This window comes from Lutzomyia longipalpis, chromosome 2 (genome assembly GCF_024334085.1).
Source record: "Lutzomyia longipalpis isolate SR_M1_2022 chromosome 2, ASM2433408v1".
Lineage (NCBI taxonomy): Eukaryota > Metazoa > Arthropoda > Insecta > Diptera > Psychodidae > Lutzomyia > Lutzomyia longipalpis.
Genome location: NC_074708.1, coordinates 22,155,151 through 22,171,004, shown reverse-complemented (window position 1 = coordinate 22,171,004; position 15,854 = coordinate 22,155,151). Strand labels below are relative to the sequence as shown.

General features: G+C 39.8%; 1 protein-coding gene across 2 annotated transcripts in view; it reads left to right on the top strand.

Annotated features, from left to right (window-relative positions):
• The window catches only part of LOC129789568 (unconventional myosin-IXb), a 146,420-nt gene that overhangs the window by 48,366 nt on the left and 82,200 nt on the right, over positions 1–15,854 (top strand). For both annotated transcript variants that reach the window (XM_055826442.1, XM_055826443.1), the window contains 6 exons: positions 629–903; positions 5,569–5,988; positions 12,542–12,829; positions 13,449–14,606; positions 14,675–15,080; positions 15,141–15,289. In XM_055826442.1, coding sequence (XP_055682417.1) covers positions 629–903; positions 5,569–5,988; positions 12,542–12,829; positions 13,449–14,606; positions 14,675–15,080; positions 15,141–15,289 — 2,696 coding nt within the window. The remainder of the gene's footprint in view (positions 1–628; positions 904–5,568; positions 5,989–12,541; positions 12,830–13,448; positions 14,607–14,674; positions 15,081–15,140; positions 15,290–15,854) is intronic.

Sequence of the window (15,854 nt, the reverse complement as noted above, 5' to 3'; positions counted from 1 at the left end):
ATGAATGGGAAAAAGGCTAAGACTTTCAAGTGATTCCCAGAAATATTTGTAATCGCGTGGCAGAAAAGTCTACATATGTACGAACAAGCAAAATCTCTTTACAAAAACTTCTAAAATTTATGTTTATTTTTGAATAGAGCTATAAAAAACGACTTTTCTCGGAGATATATTCTTGCATATATACAAACCATTATAATCTCCATGCCATACCTTCCTCAATGAGTAAAAGAAATGAAGAAAAACTTTATCATTTAGTGACTTTTATGTAAATTAAGTGGGTCACGTATCAATTTAATTAATGGTCACTTTCGGATCGTCGGTGTGATTCTTCCTTCATAAAAAGGCGTACACCACACAAGCTGAAAGAGAATACGAGATTTTTCTCGTATAAAATGAAAAGAGATGGGGCACACCAAATCAATGTGAATGTCATCGGTGTTGCCCAGAAGAAGGCAAAGAAAAAAAATAACTCTTGCATTCGCACCATCGTAATCCGATAAGATTTATGCGTGACAGTCAAAATTCACGGGCAGAATTTGCAGTTCAAAGAACTTGGGTGGGTTGTCCGCGTATACAAAAAAAAATATGTCGCATTTAATCAAAAAGAAATTTCCTTTACTTTTTGCAGACATTCCACAGAATACCTCGCCCAGACGCGGAATTATAGATGCGCCGTCGCTCAAGTTGAACGGATGTGCCCTCGGGGGCGGCGTAACGGGGGCCACAGCTACCTGCGGCAGTGCAGGACTCTTGCCAGGACTCCATATGTCCACAAATGCCATCACACCTGCCAAGAAGGTGTCCCCCATTGAAATGGAGGACCTCATTCACTTGCCTGGTCCTCTCACTGAGGATGCTGTTATGAAGACTCTACAAGCTAGATTTAACGAAAGCAAATATTTTGTAAGTACCGAATATTTATATAATTACAAAATTCATCCCTCTCTCAGTTTTTGTCTCCATTACAAAGATTATCTTTGAGGATTCTTATTAATTTATTGCAAATTTTGTTGCTGCTACATGTTTAAACATAATTTTCTTTATTTAATAAAAAAAAATGTCCATTTTTATGTCAAAGAAAAGCTCGCTATACCTTCTCAAATGAAAGCTATTATAATGGGTTAAAATTTATGAAAAAAATGCATTTTCATTCACGATTCCAATGTGCCAATTATCGGATAAAACTTCCATTAGAGAAGTTCCTTTATAAATAATTTAATGAGATGCTTTCTCAGTGCTTTTTCGCTTGTTCTCCGTGCTGCGCTAAAATCAATTTACATGTTTGCTTCCTCATACTACTTTACATGCGGTGTATGCGTAAAAGCAGAGAGTCCAATTAATTCACGAATTATGTGCAATTTTGATACAAAAAGGTGTGATTTGAATTCGGAAACATCAAAAGCATACAGACAATGTTGCCGCGAGAGATGTTCGAGTGGGACAATAAAAAGTGATTATACCGATTATACTGAAAAGCACGAATATTTGGTTTTTTCTGACTTCTTTTATTGTTGAAATAATCGCACATTTTATGTCATTAGTTGCCACTTTAGCGATTTGTCTGCATAAATTTTATATTATTTGATGGGTTTATTTCCCCAATAATGATATGATTGACCATATTTTCAGAAAAAAGCGATGGCACAGATTCTTTTGGTTTAAAAGATATGGGAAAATTCGAGCTAGGGTGGCTCTCTAAGTAATTTTAATCACTAGTGGAGACCGGGGTTAAAAAAGTCACTTGAGGGTTTAGAAAAAGCTAAAAATATCATATTTCCCAAACAGATAAAGCGAAATGTATAGCTCATTTCTTTAGGAAATTTACTGGCCTATAACTCTACCCACAATAAGCTTGCTTTAGCTGCAGTGGATTGGAAGCGATCTCAGTCGCGGCCATCCCAAACAAATCTGAATCTGGCCTATAACTCTTTCTCAGATCATTTTGTTCTATCTAGCTAGGAAATATGATATTTTAAGCTTTTTCCAAACCCTTAAGTGACTTTATTAGCCCCGGTCTCCCCTATACCTAAGCTACTTTTGAAAATATATTTAAGTCATTCATTTTATATAAATTTTAATGAAATTTCCAGTTGTAAATTCCCTGCTTAAATCCGCAATTGAGTTGACTTCTTCTATGTATGAGAAAAGAAGCCGTATAAGATAAAGTTTCTTTTTATTATGTGCGTGTTATTTGTCAAAAAAAAAGTCTTCAAAGTGGTAAAACCAATAAAATGTACACGCGTTCCTTGGCTAAAAAGAACATGGTCCAATGTTGCGGTGGGGCTCGTGGAGTAACGGAAAAAGCTCGTTATTGCAAGATTAAGTTTGCCTATTGAGAAAAAAAGAAAGATTGTGAAAGAAATGAGATGAAAAGCTACAAAAAAATGTTCAAAAGAGTTGACGGATTTAGAAGCCGCAATCTGGGAGTTATATTTGGCGAACACCTTTGAGTATCTGTTTGCTGGACTGAAGCTTTAAGTAGATTTTTTTAAAGAAATTTTTCTAATATGCCAGCAATTTCTTTTTGCAAATTTTGGAATCTTTAAAAAAAAATCTTCCAATCAAGATATTTCTTTAAATGCAAAATTGTATATGTTGAAAAAATTGCGGTTCTTGTGGTTAAGTGTAGCCCTGTCCAGTATTTTATAAGCTCAAAGATAGGTAATACAAAAAGAGGTGTGTGAAAGAGTTAAAAAGAAGTAGACTTTTGGAGGCACGTGAAAATAAAAGAAAAAAAAGATTTCAAGAGGCATATGAAGAGAAATGAGAAGCAAAAATTCAATGTCCCCCAGGGGCTCCATCTCACAGTTCAATGTATGTTTTTAACTGTCGCTCTGTGTATAGCCCTCCTTTTTACCTTCGTATCTTAAGATGTGGATTTGCGTACCGCATGGCACAGATTTATGCCAAGTTGAAAAAGAGCCTCACGCATTATTTTATTATATTGCCACGGGATGGGAATAATTAGTTCATGCGGAGAAATATTCGTGCGTCTGCGTGTAAAGAAAATGAAGAAATTCAGGAAGCAACACCAAAATCGAGAGATGAGGCTCATACAAAAGCCCCCATCGTGTGGATACCCTGGGCTAAATTTGTCTGTCCATATAGGGTGATGGTAGTTATTACAAAATTATTCAGTAAAACCAAATTTGGCCTTTTGCACCGGCAGTACGAACTTCTTTTTCCGGACCATCACTTCGGTTCAACCTCCCCAATCTTTTGCTGGGCTTCTCAAATTTGATTCATGAAAAAGAAGACCAGGGAGGTTCATGATGTCTTATTTTTTTTCGTGCACATTGCAAAACAGGAAAGAAATTTTCTTCCAGAGCGAAGAAATGATGGCGCAAGATGGAAAATAATATGGTTGAAGCACGCAATTTTTGTGCGGTACTTTTTTAAATATAAGTTTCATTTAATTCAATCTCGTTTGATTTATTTTCTCTCTCGTCCACAAGAGCTTTTTTCCGCACATCCATACATCTACACGATATATGCATTCAAGTTGCACCCGAACGATCGGGAATATGCAATTGATGCCTTTTCGCGCGGGGATCATTCACAAATTTTCTCATACACGCCTTTTTTGCTTCTGCCACAAAATTGCATCTCCATCCATTCAAGGCGAAGCAAGTCTTGTGGGCTGCGTGTACAATTTCGTTGTTGTTTTTTGTCTTCATCTTGAGGTAATTCTTCAGCCTATTTTTGCGTGCTGTAGGTAATGAGATTTTTTTTCCGGGGGTATTTGCCGTGTGGCCAAAATGTTGTGCAATTTCTGACAATCCACACTTTTTAATCCATCAAAAGTGATAAATGTCTTGGAGAGCTTAAAATATATGAATGCGAAAGCATAAGATGATTGGTTGCAAAGTTATTGGGGATTTAATATAAATTTTCATATTATGCATTATTTTGTGATGAAAATTATAAAAAAAAATAAGTTTTGTTTAATATTGCTATGGTCGTTTTGCTTGATTGAAAATTGGCATTTGAATGTAAATTTTATTTTAAGTTTTTTTTTTAATATAAAAACAATAATAACAAATCAATAAAAAGTTTAATAAATAACGAAATTACCAAAATTTGATTAATATTTATCCAATTTTGGAGAATTTGAAAAAAAATCCAAATTTTAATTAATAAATTGAATAAAAAAATGTTCATAAAATATTTCAAGATAGAAATAGATTTTTCCCCCTACTCCTAATAATTTGACACTCTGCTTTGAGCTAAATTTTTAAGTAGACCATATAAATGTTAAATGGTAAAAATTTTCTTATACCTTCATAGAAATCAGCCAGTTTAACATAGCATATCCTAAATTATACCTATGTAAACTAAATACGGTTCTGTGTTAAAGTCAAAGCAATATTCTTTACAAAATATCTCTTCGATCTTGTACTACAAATCAAGAGAAAAATAATACAAAATACCACTGCGTGTGTTGTTTGCGTTCTCTGTTTCACCATTTTACGCCAATTCGCTATTTTGCATGGAGGGCGAGTTCATTCTCGGGTTCAATGTGAGCACAGTAAGATGAGCTTTTTTTGCGCTGTGTGAGCAAAAAAAATCTTTATTGATTTTCATTGTAGAGAATTATCTCAAAAGTCGATTGATGATGGTGAAAAAGCACCATACCATGAGGTCTGAGCGATCCAAAAGAACATGAAACGAAGAAGTATTGTCGATGCGAGGCCGTTGGGAGTGTGATAAATCCACGGGGAATGCTTGGGGAGACGTAGTGCGGGGGGATGCTGTGACCGTAGCCTTTTTCGCTTATGTATGAAAAATCCCAAAAGAAGCCACCGGAGTGAACATGGAACGCGGTGAATAAAATAAGTGTGTGTCAGCGAAGGAACATGCTCGAATGAGAAACAATAATACCGAGGCGAGAGAAATGATGATGGTGAGAAGAAAAAGAGGTGCAAGAAGCAAAAACCATCAAGATTCTGGTGATGCCAAGAGAAGGCAGCGCAGAGCGAGACTCTGTGGAAAAAGGAGAAAAAAAAGATGGTTTTGCTGGAGCGCAAGGAAGGTTTTATATGTATTAGGGAAGGTGCAAAAAGTGCTCGATGAAAAGTTGCAGGGGGTGGGGGGAAGAAGAGGAAGGTGGACAGGAGGTTGGGAAAAAAACCCAAAGAGCTTGCGATGGAACTGCAATGTTTTAATAAGTGATTTGTTCTGGCGCGAAGCTTTGCTGTAGATCGAGCCGAATGAGGTGCTGTGAGCGCAACATTATACCTAAAGATGAAGCAATGGTGGTACACAAGCACACCTCTGTTCTCAATTAAAATTGTTCAAATTTGCAATAATTATGGAAAAAATGTTAAGTGCTTCAATTAGACTCCACTTGCGGTGGAATTGTTCGATAAATTGAGACACGTTCACCTACATTTTTATTATTTGTACGTGGCTTTCTTCCTCCAAGGGATGAGAGTGTTATGAGATCCAATAGCATCCATGTGTACTCTGCTTCTTTTTATCCCACTCACTTTTATGACTTTTACTCACAGCATTTTCTTGAATGTAAACTTTCCTCTAATTGCTTTTTTTTCTTCTTCCTCATTTCAGACGAATGTTGGTCCAATTTTGTTGTCGGTGAATCCTTACCACGACGTTGGGAATCCACTCACACTCTCCTCAACGAGATCCCTCCCGCTGGCGCCACAAATGAGTCGAGTTGTTCAGGAGGCGGTACGTCAGCAAGCTGAGACAGGATACCCACAGGCTATAATTCTCTCTGGAACATCGGGCTCAGGCAAGACGCACTGCTCGATGCTTCTGCTTCGGCAGCTCTTTGCAGTAGCGGGTGGTGGACCGGAAACGGATGCCTTCAAGCACCTCGCAGCTGCCTTTACGGTTCTCAGGTCTCTCGGATCCGCCAAAACAGCCACAAACTCCGAATCCAGTCGCATTGGGCAATTCATTGAGGTACAAGTCACCGATGGAGCGCTCTATCGTACCAAGATTCATTGCTACTTCCTCGATCAGGTGAGTTTTTATGATGAAATTTCTTCTTGCTTTTTTTCGTTTAATTGCGGGATTTATTATTTAGCTCTCATTCTTAATGAACAATTGAGACTCTGCTGTTTAGCTTTTCTGAGTATCCAAAAAAAACATGTTTTAAATTAAACTTTCTATAAAAGAAAAGCATTTAAGACATAAAATTCTATTCGGCTCTTTAATCAGACTCTAAACATTTCTCGTAAATTATATCATTTCCTTACTCTTATTTTCTATTTATTCTAATTTTGTTAAATTTTTTTTAAAGATAGATTTATTCTGATTAAAAGAACTTTCCATTACATTATGTTTATTTAAAATGAAATAAAATAATTTTAAAATTATTGGAAGTGAAATTTGTGAAAATTTAAATTTGATCTTAGTGAGTGTGTGAAATAAAAAAAGTAGAACAAAAATTTAGAGTGAAAAGAGTGCAGTGAAAAGATCGAAGAAAAAGAGAATTTTAAGAAAAGGACATAAAAAAATAGATTGGGCGCCCATCTCGCGAGTGTAGTGTATTGTGACGGAAGAGGGCTTCAACAAGAACAGCAACATAAGGTAGGCTCTACCATTTTGGTCACTATCGAACCGGAGAAAAAGGGACCCAGCGCCCAGCATTCCATCTTGAAAATTCCCTCCTCACAATGCCACCTAAGAGAGGTGCCCCCGGCCTCCGCGCCACTATTGGCGACGCCACCGCATCCACCAAAAATATTCGCGACTTCTTCCAATCACTCAGCCAAGAAGATCTGCAATGCTCCACAAATGCTGCCACAATCCAGGGCAAATTAGATAGGCTCTCATTGATGCAAGAGAGGTTTTGTGATGCCCGTGATAAATTGAATGAAGCCCAGAGAACCCCAGAAGAGATTGAAAATGATTCCCAAGCTGAAATAGAATTCTTGGCGGCATTTGAAACCGCGGAAGATATCGGTATGATGAAGCGCGCTGAGATGAAGACCTTTAATGATGAGCATCGTGCCAATAACGACATCATGGCCAGGCTTACTCACGCGATTGAAATTATGTCCGTAAACCATTCCCAATCTGCCCAGCACCCCAAGAATCATGTGAAACTGCCCCAAATTACCCTTCCAGAGTTCAGTGGCAAATATTCCGAGTGGATGGGATTCCGAGACATTTTTGTTTCCACTGTGCATGAGAATTCAAATCTCCCTGATGCCGTGAAAATCCAATACCTGAAATCATCGGTGAAAGGGCAAGCATCTTCACTGGTGAAGCATCTTGCAACCACTGCCGAAAATTATCCCATCGCCTGGCAAATGCTCACTGAACGTTTCGAGCGTCCCGCAAATATTGCTATGGATTATGTCCGTCGACTAATTTCCCTCCCAAAAATCCAAACCGCCAATAAAGACAATGTTCGAGAGCTTACTGCTCAATGCCACGAAATTCTTCAGGCCTTAGATTCCCTAAAGGTCACTGAACGTGATCTCTGGATTATCAGTCTTATCTACGATAAACTCGATGCCGAATCTCAATCCCAATGGAATAAGGACTCCCCTGAAGGCATTCCCTCCTGGAATGATTTCTATAAATTTCTGGATAAGCGAAGTGAAGTTCTCGAGAAGTCTCCTGCCTTAGATTCGGTGGTCAATAATATTAAATCGGAAACCTCGAAAGCCAAGACCACTCCATGGTCAAAGAAAAATACCACGAATATTGTGAACAGTACAATTGTCAATGGTTGCTCTCTGTGCCCAGGAGAGAATCATCCAATTTTCCGCTGCAGCGCTTTCACTGCGAAATCCCCAAATGATCGATTGCAACACATTCGCACAATGAAGTTGTGTCGCCAATGTCTTACCGATATCCACATGACCAACACCTGCGCGTTCAGAAAATGCAAGAAATGTGATGGGAAACATAACATACTCCTCCATGATGCTTTCGCGAATTCCACAGCTCCATCCGTCCCAAAGGATGATCCAAAATCATCCAAAGAATCAGCCCCAGAAAATACAGTCCAAAAATCCAATGTTGGTAAGGAAAATGTACCAACCGCCAGTATTACAACCAATGTGAATACTGCCAATGTTTCCCACAAAACTCAAGTGTTCCTTGGCACTGTTGTTGTTAGAATTCTGGACAAAGATCGAAACGTTCATCTCTGCAGAGCTCTTCTTGATAGCGGTGCGCAACGGAGCATCATCACTCAGAGTCTGTGCGATAAACTTCGCATCCCAAAGAAATCGGTGAGCATAACCGTGTCTGGAGTCGCCAATAGGCTCTGTGGCGCAAAACATCTCGTGAATGCTACCATTTTCCCACGTCATGCAGAAGATTACATCAATCTTGACTGCTTGGTGATGCCATCGATCAATGGAAATATGCCAAACTGGAAGGTCAACCCAGCAGACTTCAATATTCCGCCAGACATAGTTCTGGCAGATCCTGATTACCACGTACCTCGACCGGTAGATCTTCTCATCGGTGGTGATAGGTACTGGAGAATTGTCCTAGATAATCAAGTATCATTGGGACCCAAGATGCCAATCCTGAAGAACACCACATTCGGTTATGTGATCGTTGGAGAACATGAAATCAGCCAAAATGATGGAAACTCTAATGATGACGACAAGGTCAATCTGAATGTTGTAACTATTGAAGAACTTGATTCAACTCTTCGCGCCTTCTTTGAAATGGAAGAAGTTCCTGCAGATAAACCCATTTCAAAGGAACATGAAGAGGCAGAGAAATGGTTTGTCGAAACTCACACACGAAATCCTGAAGGTCGATTCGTCGTGCATCTCCCTTTCCGAAAAGATTCTCCTCCCCTAGGAGAATCTCGATCCCAAGCTATAAGTCAGTGGCTTCGTACTGAAAAACGCTTAGCACAACATCCCATCCTCAGAGATATCTACAATGAGACCATGAAGAATTATCTAGCCAACAATTGGATGGAACCCGTTCCTCCAGGAGAACTTATGAAGCGACCATGTTTCTACCTACCACACCACATTGTGTACAAGAAAGGTGCACCATTGTCCAAAGCCCGAGTCGTCTTTAATGCTGGTGCTAAGTCATCAAGTGGTGCTAGTCTAAATGATGCTCTTCTTATCGGTGCTGCAGTCCAATCTGATTTGTACTCCATTCTAATACGATTCCGCCTCAAACAGTACACCATGACTACAGACATCTCAAAAATGTATCTACAACTGAAACTCTACTTACCTGATGCCGATTACCAACGCATTATTTTCCGTGCTAGTCCACAAGACCCAATTCAAGAATTCAGAATCACATCTGTTTGTTTTGGAGTTGCATCATCAGCTCATCATGCCACCCGAGCACTCAAACAATTGGCTGATACATATGAGAAGGAATTTCCACTTGCTGCGAGAGCCATCAGAGAACATTTCTATGTTGATGATGGGCTAATAACCGCTGATTCTCTCCAAGAAGCTCTAGAAACGCAGAAGCAGCTCCTTGAACTATTTGCATCCGCTGGATTCCATTTGAGCAAGTGGACATCCAATAATCCCGATTTACTGATCAACATCCCACCAGAAGATCGCCAGGACTGCATGAAGGAAATCTCAGGAAATGTGAAGGCCTTGGGAATTACATGGAATCCCAAAAATGATGTCTTCAATTTTGCAGCTCCTAAAATGTCAGATGGACCTGTGACTAAGAAAACCCTCGTTTCTGACGTAGCAAAACTCTTTGATCCTCTCGGTTTAATTGGACCGGTAATTACTGATGCTAAGATTCTCATGCAGGAAGTTACCCGTCGAAAATTGGATTGGGAAGAGGAACTACCAATGGATTTGCTTGAGAAATGGCAGACATTCAAGAGTCGCCTGAAGGATGTGGAATCAATTTCTGTACCTCGTTGGATTTCTCCAATGGAAGCACCCAAAATTCAACAACTGCATGGATTCTGCGACAGTAGTAAACTTGCACACGGTGCTGCAATTTACTTGGTCAGTATCAACACAGAGACAAATGAAATTACCTCCAAATTGATGACTTCAAAATCACGAGTCAATCCAATTGATCCCATTACCATTCCCCGGAGCGAACTCTGTGGTGCTGCACTTTGTGCTAAACTCATGGCAAAAGTTAGCAAAGAGTCCGGCATTTCCGACTGCTATTATTGGACTGATTCTGAGATTGTCCTACATTGGATTAATTCTCCACCAAAGGATTGGAAGATCTTTGTCTCCAATCGTGTACGTGACATTCAAAACATTTCTGATGTGAAGAAATGGAGACATGTTCCATCAACAGAAAATCCCGCTGATATAATTTCCCGTGGAGCAACGCCAAAGCAACTTGCTGATTCCCAGCTATGGTGGAATGGACCGACGTGGCTCAGTCAAGATTCTTCATCATGGCCACCTCCTTTTACCAAGCATTCTCTCACGAATGAGGAAGCTGCCATCAATCTAACAAATGAAGAGAACAGCAATGGATTCTCTCAATTTGTGACTGCACATTCCAAGTACATGCGTCTGCTACGCGTTACCGCATATTGCTTGAGATTCAAGAAAAATCTACGTTCCAACCCTGAAGATCGTTCTCTCGGTCCACTGTCACCTGAAGAACTAGATGAAGCCCTCAATTGTCTGTTGCGTCAAGAGCAATCAGAGAAATATCCTGATATATTCGAAGCAATAAATTCTGGTCAAATCCTAACCAGCAAGAAATGGAAATCGATTGCTCAATTCAATCCTTACATCGATCCCAAAGGAGTGATAAGATTTGGTGGTCGTATTGAACGTGCAGCAATTCCGTATGATGCCAAACATCCGATTCTTCTACCGAAAGGACATCTTTCTGAGTTAATATTTCGTCATGAACACCTTCGCAATCTCCATGCCGGACCTCAATTACTTCTCAGCACAATTCATCAAAGATTCTGGGCTATTAGTGGACGGTCCATCGCTCGTAAGATCACTCGAAGCTGTGTTTGTTGTTTTCGACGTGAGCCTCGTTTCCTTCATCAGCAAATGGGACAATTGCCAGAGTCAAGAGTTAATCTCGAGAGTCCGAATGACCTATTCAAACATGTAGGTATCGATTTCATTGGACCTTTTAAAATGAGAATGACTATACGAGGAGCAGCCACTCGACCAGTTTGGATTTGCATTTTTGTTTGCCTCGCAGTCAAAGCAATTCATTTGGAATTGGTGACGAGTCTTTCTACTGAAGCTTTCATAGCTGCCTTTCGCCGTTTCACAAGTCGAAGATCATCTCCAGCTGAAGTTTATTCTGATAATGGGAAGAATTTCATTGGCGCTGAAAGGGAGTTGAGGAGACTTTTGTTCCAAGAGCAAGGACAACGTGAAATTGTTGATGCCACTTCCGGCGATGGCATAAAATGGCATTTCCAACCAGCAGCATCTCCACACCATGGTGGAATTTATGAAGCAAATATAAAATCCGTAAAATACCACCTGAAACGAGTAATTAAGGATGAACCTTTGAGCTATGAGGAATGGCTTACAGTGATTAATCAGGTGGAGGCAGTCCTTAATAGTCGCCCATTGACTGAACAACCAATTTCACCCGTTGACGACATTCAGCTTACACCTGGACACTTCATTGCTCATAAACCATTGAATGCACTTCCGGATCCATCACTGGAACATCTCCCTACAAATCGATTGTCTAGATGGCAATTGTGTCAACAAATGATGCAAAATTTCGCAAAGAGATGGAAGACCGAATATCTCCGACTTCTCACGAAGAGGAATAAATGGTTGAAGCTCGGAGACAATTTGAATATAGGAGATGTCGTTATCTTTCATGATGAACGATTCCCATCTCAACGTTGGCCACTAGGCCGTATTATAGCAGTTCACCCAGGCAGTGATAATTTGGTGAGAGTTGCTACTATTAGAACCACTCGTGGGGAATACACGAGATCTGTGGAGAAAATCGCTAAGCTGCCGATCCATCTTTAATTTGCTACGTTCCAAGTTCCATGTTTATTAGTCCTATTCAGAGGACGTGTTATTGTTCAGATCATCAAGAAGATCAGCCCGGGGAGTATGGAAGTGAAATTTGTGAAAATTTAAATTTGATCTTAGTGAGTGTGTGAAATAAAAAAAGTAGAACAAAAATTTAGAGTGAAAAGAGTGCAGTGAAAAGATCGAAGAAAAAGAGAATTTTAAGAAAAGGACATAAAAAAATAGATTGGGCGCCCATCTCGCGAGTGTAGTGTATTGTGACGGAAGAGGGCTTCAACAAGAACAGCAACATAAGGTAGGCTCTACCAATTATAAAAAAATCATAAATTAATTACTTAATGACAAATTAATTAGATTGATATAAAAATGTATAAATCACAAATATTTCAGCTAAAAATTATTTTCTTTCATTATCAGATAGCAATAAACGTGTTCCACAGTGTAGCCTACTCGAAAATTATTTCTAAACATAACTGAAGCTTTTACCCGGCGCCTTCACTGTATAGCAGTGGAGACGCCGGGTTTAGTACATTGAAAATTTTGATTACAACTTACCTAATGCTTTTTTATGATTTATTTTATGTTTATTCGTTTTTTTATAGACGCGAGTGATTCGTCCATTAGCCAATGAGAAGAATTACCACATCTTCTACCAAATGCTGGCGGGATTAAGCCATGACGAACGGGTTCGACTGAATTTGGATGGGTACACCCCTACAAATTTATGCTACCTACAAGCCGGGGATACGATGCAGGATGAAAAGGAGGATGCTTCGAGATTTCAGGCATGGAAAGCATGCCTAGGTATTCTCGGGATCCCCTTTCTGGACGTGGTTCGTGTCTTGGCTGCAGTACTTTTGCTGGGAAACGTGCAATTTGTCGACGGTCAGGTTAGTACTAAAAGAACGAAAGAATCACAGCTTAATGTGGTGGAAATTTTTCAATGATTTAGTAGTATTGGGATGTAGCCAAGTGGGTTAGAGGTTGACTCTGATGTTTTAAGGATCATGAGTTCAAATCTTGCCACTGTTTGAGACTCTTTGGTTTCATTGGGATTAAATTTTAAACCTAAAGCATTTTATTGAGAGGATTTTGCAGTGATGCTTAAATCAAAATGGGTAATTTACGTCTGATTATAACAAAGATGTGACTTTTGATTCTGAGCAAATATCCTCTTATTTATATTTTAAAATGATTTACTTAATTCCCCTTCGTAGTATACATGGAGTATTATGCAATCGAATTTATTTTGAAAGTAAAGGACGAAGAAGAAAAAAAAGAAAGGCTTATTTCAAGTTCAAAGTTCCTGTAAATCTTTTAATTAAAATTATAAAATCTCTGTAATAAAATCCTTTATCAGTTTTGTATTTCAAATGCTTTAATATCCGTAAATAAATATGTACCTACAATTACAATGCATCATGAAGCTTTTAATTTACCATTAAAAAATCATAATGTTTTACAGCTCGTAACTCAAATTCTAAAGGTCATTAATTTTTTTAAACGCAGGGTTTAGAAGTCGACGTTAAAGGTGAGGCCGAATTGAATGCCATAGCAGGACTGTTGGGTGTTCCAGCAGCCGCCCTCTTCCGTGGCTTGACCACAAGAACCCATAATGCCCGCGGGCAGCTCGTGAAGTCCGTTTGCGACGCCAACATGTCCAACATGACACGCGATTCCCTCGCTAAAGCTCTTTACTGCCGCACAGTGGCCACCATTGTCCGCCGGGCGAATAGCTTGAAGCGCCTAGGCTCAACTCTTGGTACCCTCAGTAGTGATTCCAATGAATCTGTCCACAATCAAGCGGATATGGCGAGTCAACATGCATCCACGGTGGGTGGAAATTCAGGAAGTAAATCCATGGCAGCACTCAACAATGCTGTTCGACATGCCACGGATGGATTTATCGGGATTCTGGATATGTTTGGTTTTGAGGAGCCACGTCCTGCGCAATTGGAGCATTTGTGCATAAATCTATGCGCGGAAACCATGCAGCACTTCTACAACACTCACATCTTTAAGAGTAGCGTGGAATCTTGCAGAGATGAGGGAATTGTCTGTGACACGGAAGTTGATTATGTGGACAATGTGCCGTGCATTGATTTGATCTCCTCCCTGAGGACGGGTTTGCTGAGTATGTTGGATGCGGACTGCGCAATTAGGGGCACTGCTGAGAGCTACGTAGCCAAGATTCGGGTGCAGCACAGGAATTCCACGAGGCTGGAAACAAAAGTCTCCGAACCACATGACCCACGAACTTTTGCCATACGCCACTTTGCGGGGCGCGTTGAGTACGATGCATCGGACTTCCTGGATACAAATCGCGATGTTGTACCAGATGACCTTGTAGCTGTTTTCTATAAGCACACTTGCAATTTTGGTTTTGCAACGCATCTCTTTGGATCCGAACTGAAGGCTCTCTATGCGGTGGATAATGTTCCACGAGGGCTAAGCTTCCGGATTGCTCCCACATCGCATACGGATCTCCTGAATGGCGATGAGCCTGTGTCTACCCTCACGCAGGATTTCCATACACGCCTAGATAATCTCCTCAGGACACTAGTTCATGCTAGGCCGCATTTTGTACGGTGCATCCGAAGCAATGCCACAGAGACACCGGGGAAATTTGATCGGGGGACAGCTGTGCGACAAATTCGAGCACTACAGGTAAGATAGCGGGAATATAAAAATTAAGATATCTCTCAAAACATTTTAATAATAATAATTTTTCGTAGGTTTTGGAGACAGTGAACCTCATGGCGAGTGGTTTTCCACACAGGATGCGTTTTAAGCAATTTACAGCTCGATACAGGATGTTGGCGCCATTTAGGCTCCTGAGGCGATGCGAAGAGAAAGCTCTCGAAGACTGCAAACTCATTCTCCAGCACGCCCTGGAAAATCCTCCGGAACTCGATGGCTGTGTAACGCTCTCATGGGCTCCTGGTAAACGGCATGTCTTCCTCAGCGAGGGTATCCGGCAGCACCTCGAGAAACTCCGAGCGGATATTCGAACAAGGAGTGCAACCCTTATTCAAGCATCCTGGCGAGGGTGGCAACTTAGACGACGGATTGGCACAGTCAAGAGAAATAGGGAGCCCATCCTTGCCACAGCTATTCTCTCAAATACAGCCACCAACAATGGTTAGTATTCGTAAGTAGGTGTTTATGGAGAAAATCTCTGATGAGTAGCTTTTTTCTTAGGTACGAGACCAACCACCACTAGTGCCACAAATGCAGGAACCTCGAGACCAAGGCCTCAACCGATTGCTGGGACTCCGCCCCCCGATCCAAATGAAAAATGCGACACGAAGATCATTCAGCAAACTTGCACACTCTTTGGACTGGATTTGGTGAGTGTTTTAAGCTTTTTTTAGCTCATAAAAAACATAAAGGATTAATAATTGTTACGTAATGAATCCTTTATATTTTTCTTCGAAAATATTTTTTTAAAAAACTTTAAAAGTTTCTTGAAAATTTCAAAAATACTAATGAATAATTTGAAATATAAGTATTTTCTTATATAAAAATTCATTTTTATGTTTTATCTTCATACCAGCGCTTTGAATTCATTCAATTTCCATTGCAAAATAAAATCACAAGAGAAATCATTTTCTGTGCCAATAAAAAAATCATGTTTATACATGGAAAAGTGCAGCATTTGGCATTCTAATTGAATTTTTCTTTCCTATTTCCTCTCATGAACTTTTGTGTGAATAATTTAAAATGCGTAATTCACGAGGGTGGAAATATGAATGATGTGTGTTGTTGCTCAACCAAATCCTACATATTGCCATGGAAAATGCCACTGTGTGGGTCTTTTTTTTACAACTCATAGAATCACGAAATGCACCTAATAATTTTCCGGGTATTTTGAGAATTTTACATTTTCTGTGGAGAAATTCACATGAAGATTGA